The 7,957-nt window shown below is 31.5% G+C and overlaps 1 protein-coding gene and 1 long non-coding RNA gene across 2 annotated transcripts; one reads left to right on the top strand and one right to left on the bottom strand.

Annotated features, from left to right (window-relative positions):
* Positions 1 to 895: 895 nt before the first annotated feature.
* On the bottom strand, positions 896 to 5,612 carry LOC146905944 (MYB-like transcription factor EOBII). Its single transcript, XM_085723847.1, has 3 exons — positions 5,402 to 5,612; positions 5,041 to 5,170; positions 896 to 1,663 (listed from the first exon to the last, which is right to left on the bottom strand). The coding sequence occupies exons 1-3, from the start codon at positions 5,538 to 5,540 to the stop codon at positions 1,306 to 1,308; spliced, it is 627 nt and encodes a 208-aa protein (XP_085579973.1). The 5' UTR covers positions 5,541 to 5,612; the 3' UTR covers positions 896 to 1,305.
* Positions 4,966 to 5,717, top strand: LOC146905943 (uncharacterized). The gene is made up of 2 exons (XR_015017855.1): positions 4,966 to 5,157; positions 5,394 to 5,717. It is a non-coding gene; the product is annotated as an uncharacterized LOC146905943 (long non-coding RNA).
* The last annotated feature ends 2,240 nt before the right edge of the window (positions 5,718 to 7,957 follow it).

Raw genomic sequence — 7,957 nt, 5'->3', positions numbered from 1 at the left:
TGATTTAAAACCTTCTTTGTATAATTGGAAGAAGAGCTAGCAATAGAAACTAAATAAACTTTGTAAACAAAAACAATGGGCGATGATAATTTTGGTGTGATGATATGGGTGGATTTATTTAAGAGGCACATACATGTGATGTGAATGTGATGGCATAGTGTATGATGGATGGATCCATAGACAAAGAGTTAGGTTCTCGTCTGTTCTGGAAGTTGCATGGCAGTACGTGGATCACATTGGGCTAATGAGAAAGGTGGTTTCAATTGTTAACAAACATAGCAGTAATGAGAGGCCACGTGTCAATTTCTTGTGGCTTTAGTTTGGCCATCTTTGCTGATTTTTGTAAATGCAATTAAGTTCAATATCCATGCATGTGCAATATGAATATGAGTTTGACAATTGCAATAGCTAACTAAAAGAGAGAACAAAAGAAATTGAGAACTTTTTAATAAGGTTAAGCCATTTTTAGATAGAAAGTTTAGCTTTTTTTAAGAAACAAAATATTTGTATTTAGAAGTTAATAAAAGGAATATTTTAACTCAGATGCAAATGGATATAAAAAGAAAAAGAGAAAACAAAAGTATTGTCCCAATTGCAAAAGATACACCAAGGGCCACTATTTTCTACCACAACCCAAAATACCAAATTCTAAAGCAAAGTAACACTGTTCCTAACCAATTAAAATTATAAGGTACAAAACATAAGGTAAAAAAGAGAAAAATTATTAGGCATAACCAACAATGTTCCTAACCAATCAAAATTATAAAATCTTCTAAAACTCCTAAAACAAGAAACACAAATTCATTTTAATAAGTTCCTCAATCAAATTTTATATATATTGAAAATAAAGGTTGATATATAATGTAATTAATTTTTACCCTCCAAGAAAAATAAGTAGTATTAATTTAAAATATATTTGAAAAAAAAAACAATAAATACATCCAGTAATTTGAAAGAACGTTTATATTTAGAGACAATTTTTTCTCGTAACGAAATAAGTAATAAGTAAGCAAATATTTCAAGATATAAGGTTTGTGGTTCTCAATCATATATGTTACATAAACCACAATAAGAGAGAGCATGGAGATATATAAAGTGTTTAATTTTGCTCCTATATTACAGAACATAACCTGTTCAGTTCTTAAATACTCAAAGTACTTGTCACCAAACATGAAGCTACTTATATAAACAAGCTTAATATTATGTTTCAAGGCAGAGATATATACTTCTGCTTCATGGAAATTAATTAAGCACTTAGGTTTATATATTATAATAAGAAGCAATAATATATATTTATTTGCTTAATTAATCACCATTTAGTAGTTGCAGTGACAAGAGATCTTCCATGCTCCAGTAGTTAGAACAACTTGATTGATCAGAGATTGTAGGGAACTGATGATGAGTTGGAAATGGTTCCAAAATTCCTTGGTAAGAGGGTGGTGAGATAATATTGGTGTCCATAGGTTCAGCAATGTTGGAAATTTGGCTTGTGCTTCCTATACATTGATTATTATTATTATCATCATTTATTTGAATATCAGAACCTTGTTCTTGAGATTGAGAGTTCTCAGCTTGCTTGATATGCTTTTGGATCCTTGTCCTCCAGTAGTTCTTTATCTCATTATCGGTTCTCCCCGGTAAATGTTTCGCGATTTTCGACCACCTGCATTGGTGAATGATTAATTTGCAAAAGAATGTTGGAGATATATAATTGGATTTCTAGTTTTAAGTGTCTGGTTTGGCTGCATGTATACTTTTTTTTCGTATTAACCATCTGGTTTTAAGCGGTAAATTTTGTTGAGAGATAAGTAAAAACTGATCAAGGGTTGTTTCATCCATATATCAGACAAGGACGGTTCAATCGATTCAATCCTAACTAAAGAAGCTATAAATCTGTTTAATTTGCAACATAATGTATCAAATGAAAATCTTTGAAGTCTGTTCATGATAATTAAGAAGACAAATGATGAATTTGTATTATTTTTTTTTTTTTGGTGGAAATGAATTTGTATTATTAAATGAAACAATTTGATTATTATAAACATGGGTTATGTCAACTTGTGCCGTCAGGGCATATATAAAAGTTTCTACAAAGAGCAAGTAAAAAAAGTGAGGTAAAAGTTATGAATGTGGCAGGGTTTGTGATGGAAGAAAATGCACGTGTGTGCAGTGAGAAAAGTAAGGTAAAAGTGAAAAAGACTTTTTTTTTTTTTTTTATACTAGTTAAAACACTTTCAAAAAAAACACTTTCAGAAAAAGTAAAAAAAGTATTTATATGAAAAAAAATAGAATTTATTTCCGTCGATAAACCAACTTTTTGTAGTATGTATTGATAATAAGAGAAAGAAATTGTAGTAGGTGGCATGGTTATAAATTGAGGTTAGTAAATGCAATGTAATTGAGATTTATTTTTATTTTTCTACGATATCAAAGTTCGTAGTGTAATTTTAGTGCAAGGTAAAAATTTGTGTAAACCTTAGAAAAAGAAACTATTGGGGTAGTGTTGTCAAAACCGGATTGGTTCAACTATTTGGTTCAAGTTGAACCGGGAACCGGCTAGTTTATCGGTTGGTTTAATGACAATTGAACCGATTCCATTAGGTTGGTTCAAATGATGCAATTTATTTTTCAAAACATAATCTTTGATGTTTTTTTGTTGTTGTTTGAACCCTCCAGTTTTAAGGAGAAAAAGACCCTAACAATCAGTTGTTGGATTGTAAGGTAAATAAAATATCCAAAAATTATTTTTTATCAGCTCTCTCAAACGATTCATCATAGGGGAAACAACTTATTAACCATTTAAACTCAATTGCTTGATCATCTATAATATTATTTTATTTGTCATTCGGTTTAACCACAGTTCAACCGATTGAACCAAATAAACTGATGCGGAGGTCCAATTTTTAAAACTTTGGAATAAGGTTGGAAACTCTAGTATTTAAAGCTGCCAATGGCAGTGTATCTGATTGAGAGGTTTGAGGCCATGTTCAACGGCTAAGAATAAAAGCATGGTTATATTTTGAAAATGCTTGATTTGGTTTTTCTATTTACAATTTATTTCAAAATAGCCGTCTAGTTTTCACTTTTTTTTTTTTTATATATATATTTTGAATGTACTTTTAGGAAACACGAGAAACAACTTTGAAAAAGGTAAAACAACTCCAAAAAGTAAAAAAAGATAACTCGTATTAAAAAGTTTTCAACAAAAATGAAGTATGGTGGGGGGTGATGGTGGGGGGTGGTGGTGGGAGGTGGGGGGTGAGAACTCTAGTGGTTTCCCTCTAAATCTATCGGTGCCTACAACTGCAACACCATATTACAGTTGTAGAGGATTCAAGCACATTTTCTAATATGATATGTTCGATTTCTCTCCATCTTCTTTGTGAAGCCTTTTCTAGTCTTTTTTTGTTGAAGATGTAAAAGTCATACGGAATGGTAGTTTTTTTGAATTAAGAAGTCAAAACAACATGATATTTTTCAAAATAGTGGTAAATATCCCTTTTTGCCCTAATTTTTCTCTTTCTTTACATGATCTTCCCTTTTGTTTATCCATTCTAGCTAACACTTATTTTGTCTTGTTTTTTCTTTGTAGAGGTAGGAAGGCAAGATAACCCAAATACAAAAGTAAAGCGATTTAAACTTCTCCATCAATCGTCCTCTTTATTTTTCTCTATACTTCTCTATATATCATGTTTTCTCTCCTACCGACCCTATATTTTGGCTTTAGAAGCGACATGCATGGAGTGAATCCATTTTCAATAAAGTGGGTGTGTAATAACGTCCAATGATCCTCTACAACAGATTGTATTGTGGTTACAGAGGATTCAATTTTTATAAGAAAAAGTATGAAATATTTTCTTAATCAAGGTCCTTAATGACATATACAAATCCAACTCTTTTAGGCTTCTCATTTTCACCATAAATCCATGTCTTTCTTTTTATCATCGCTATAAACGACCTTCTTCTTTAGTTTTTCAATAGATTTTTTCTTCCGTTCAATATGATCGGCAGTTTCATTCGCCTCGTGTAGATTCATATTTCATTGGAGTGATTTGTTTTCTTTTCAAACAAAAATCAAATAAAGAATTACAGATTATTGTAACTTTTTTTCAATTGTTTTTTGAGATAAGGTGTCCGCCAAATATGTTTTTGTTTACAAGGCTAAATATGTTCTTATTCATAGGGTGCGCGGGTGTTTTTAAATCTTCTCTAAAATGGATTTAATTGTTCATCCTTTAAAGTGTTAGAGCACCCCTTGTGTTCCTTTCTCCATTTGAACTATATTTTGCCGTAAAAAAAAAAGTTATGATTTTGAAATGTCTTATTTTTATTGGCCCAACAAACCTCACCAACATTCATAAACTATAGATCTAGGATATGGTAAATCATGAAACTTTTTCACAGACAATTACCTCCAATTCGAAGAAATATACAGTATTTAATTATTTCTCCAAAAATTTATATGATAAAATGTGTGAAAACTACCATCACTAATCTTATGATATTATAATAATAAATTATACCTAGAAATGAGAGGTAATTGTTTTGTTGATAAATAAAAGGAGAGGTATGTATGTGACTCTAACTTTTAAAAGAGAAAACTACAGATCTAGTATCAAATTAGAAATGAAAAACAATTTTTGTAGATTCTAAAATTTTATAGATAGATTTTGTACATGGAAGTAATATTTGTAGACACAAAAGAAGAAAAAAAATTACAAACCCCTTGTAAAAATAATACAAACCCCAAAGTATTGCAACTATTCTCATGCATAAAATTCTCCCCCACTTTACAAACACTATTCCAAGAGTACTCTACAAGCTCATATGTACCAAAAGTTAAAAATAAAGCAAAGAACTTCATCTTTCGAACTATAGAAAAAAAATACTTTTCAGATCGAGTAAGAATATGTATATTAATATTTCTATATAAAAATAATTAGATCTTGATTTTGTAGAGTGCATGCAAAATATGCCCTTTCTGAATAGCTAAATAATTGACTTTGATATATATTAAAAATATTTGTTATATAGATTGACCTGTTTCCCCACTTAGCATGAAGTTCAATGATCAAGAGTTGTTCCTCTGGTGTAATATTCCCTCGTCTAACATCAGGTCGAAGATAGTTTAGCCACCGAAGCCTGCAACTCTTTCCGGTACGTTTAAGACCTAAAATGTTTGAAACCATATTATTATGATGATTTATGAAACATTGATTAAGGTACCCTACCAAGCTAGGTCATTCTTTTTAAACAATTTTTATACACTCATTAGATTTTAGGTATCATCATACAAAGCACTTATGCGCGAGATCTTAAGCATGTTAAAATACCTTTATTGTTATTATTTAATTAACTAAATGAAAATAGAAGATTGATGTATGTGTGTTTAGTTAATTACCAGCAGATTTAGCCAAGGAGTTCCAAACACCTTCACCATGATTGGCGATATAGTTGATCAAGATCAAGTCTTCTTCCATTGTCCATGGTCCCTTTCGTACATCAGGATCTTGTGAAGAACTGCACTCTTTTTTGTCCATTATATTTTTTTAAGAGAGAGAAAAAGAGAGAGAGTGAGAGAAGTAGTGTACATGAAGGAAGACATATGCTCATGACATATTATAATAATGGGGGTTGGAGCGTTTAAATAGAGGGAACACTAACATCATTTGTTAATTGTAAATTCGACTTTTTTACGTACCTAACTATGTTTCTAATATCAACATGCATGCATGACTATGCATGTTAGAGGCTATATATACATTTTCTTTACGCTATCACAATATTGTTGTGCACATGCACTACGAATAACACAGGGATCGGTAACACATTTTCTTGCCTAGAAGAGAGAAAAAAAAAAATTTAACAACGCTCACTGGTACGCAATATTTATCCTAGTTTAAGCAATCAAATACAAATGATAAATATTGAAGTTGTGTTAAGTTAAAATCTATTGAGTATAAAGTTGTACATTGGATAAAAGAAGAATATTTAAAGTGCTTATAAGAATGGTGGGGAAAAGAACAATTGATTTAGACCTTTTAGAACATGTTGAAGTGGAAACATCATATGAAATAGGTTTGAATTGTGACCCTTTTAAAAATTAATTGTGTTTTCATTAATCAATCTCATTAATCAAATATAGAACCAGAAAAAGTTAAAATAGCGACATAAATTAGATATGATTTTTTTTTTTTTTAAAAAATTGCTTGTGGTTTCATTAATCAAATATAGAATTGGAAACAGTTAAAATAACGGCATAAATTAGATATGAAAAAAATCTCGTCAAATTTTTCACCTCACACTTGGCGACAAAATTAGAGACGCATTATGTCCTTTTCCGTCTCAAATTGTCGAGAGTTAATTCAATTTTAGTGATGTTTGCTAGCTTGCATGTTGTGCAAGTCATTGTTTATTAGGGTTTAAAAATTCTGTTTTTATGTTATAACTCTCTTAAGGTTGTTTTGTTATGACTGTTAGCTTCTCATTGTGTGAGTGATCAAATCGTATATAGACACATGAAGTGAATAATAAACAGCAAGTGTGTGATATTTTCATTAATCATGAAAGTCTTATCTCTCTCTCTCTTCCAAAACAATCTTCTTCAAAAAAACTATAGTGAGGCATCAATAGCTCTGGTGCGATCACAGAGACTTAGCAATGGCTACTCACGTTTCAGATTTGGTACAAAATGGATAACTCCAATTGGTGGCCATGTAATAGACGAAAAGAAAATTGTGTTTGAAGACTAGATCAAGAAAGATTACAAAAACTTTTTCATTATTCATCCATGGGTGAATGTTGATAATTTTGAAGAGGTTGGTTATGCAAAATCTGCTAAAGAAGCCTTGGATACGTTGTAGAAACTGTATGGTGGTGCAGAGAAGATAAAAAATGTGAGATTGAAAATCCTCAAAAGACAATATGAACTTCCATCAATGGAAGAGAAGTAGAGTATCATTGATTTCTCCTGTAGAATTGGAAAATTGGTGAATCAAATGAAAGCATGTGGAAAGAATGTGTCAACTCAATCTTTAGTTGAAAAGATTATGAGATCTTTGTCACCAAGACTTGACATTGTGGTGATTTATTGAAGAATCAAAGGATCATGCTTTAATCACAAAACAAGAATTGATAGGGTATTTGGAAGCACATAAACACCATATGAAATGTTGTAGAGTGACTCAAAATTTGGATTCTGAAGGGTGCAAAATCGGGGATCGATTTAGACAAATCGATGGCCAATTTTTGCTATCTTTTTCAGCCTTTTCATACGGAAATTTTTGGTGCCCGATTTTCTAAAATCGGTGCCCGGTTTTGCCAGCAACAAATAAAACAGAAACATATTTTTGGGTTGAGATTTGTTCCAATTATTTGAGGGATGCTTTTACTATAAATATAAACCTTCTATCAGATGTAAACCTTGAGAGAGAGAGAGAGAGAGAGAGAGAGAGAGAGAGAGAGAGAGAGAGAGAGAGAGAGAGAGAGAGAGAGAGTGAGAGAGAGAGAGAGTAGAAAAACAGGGTTTATAAACAAACAACAAACTAAGGTTTGTAGAGTTTGCTCTTGGCAAAAAACACTAGGCTTGTAATATCCCGCCTTTTCAAGTTATGAGATAATACCTGTTAACGATAATTTGCGCGCATTTAAGACTAGGGGCATTTTTGGTCATGAGCGAGAAGAGTATTTAAGGGAATTAGGTCCCAAAATATTCATTTGTTTTTTAACTTTCTCTCTCTAGGTTTTGTCTCAAAATTTTGCTCTCTTCCCTCTCTAGAAATCGGTCCACTCCCCCTCTCCAATCCATCTTCACTTAGTGTTATCTTCATCAAGCAAGCATGTATGAAAGGATTGAGTAGCTTTGATGGAAAACAATTAAGGAACATGATGCAAGCTTCCTCAATTTGATCTCTACATATTTAGGGTTTTGGTAGAAGCTTAGAAATACTTGGGTTTC

Source organism: Medicago sativa, chromosome 7 (assembly GCF_051527215.1).
Source record: "Medicago sativa cultivar Bolivia chromosome 7, Bolivia_mono, whole genome shotgun sequence".
In the NCBI taxonomy this organism is placed as follows: domain Eukaryota; kingdom Viridiplantae; phylum Streptophyta; class Magnoliopsida; order Fabales; family Fabaceae; genus Medicago; species Medicago sativa.
Note: the sequence above shows the minus strand (reverse complement) of the source record. Positions and strands in the feature narration are given on the sequence as shown.

Excerpts from the sequence above, each read along its gene's own strand:
- LOC146905944 (XM_085723847.1), bottom strand. The coding sequence starts at position 5,540 with ATGGACAAAAAAGAGTGCAGTTCTTCACAAGATCCTGATGTACGAAAG. Across the intron at positions 5,171-5,401 it reads CTCCTTGGCTAAATCTGCTG|GTCTTAAACGTACCGGAAAG; the intron begins GTAATTAACTAA and ends CAAACATTTTAG. Across the intron at positions 1,664-5,040 it reads CATGCTAAGTGGGGAAACAG|GTGGTCGAAAATCGCGAAAC; the intron begins GTCAATCTATAT and ends TCACCAATGCAG.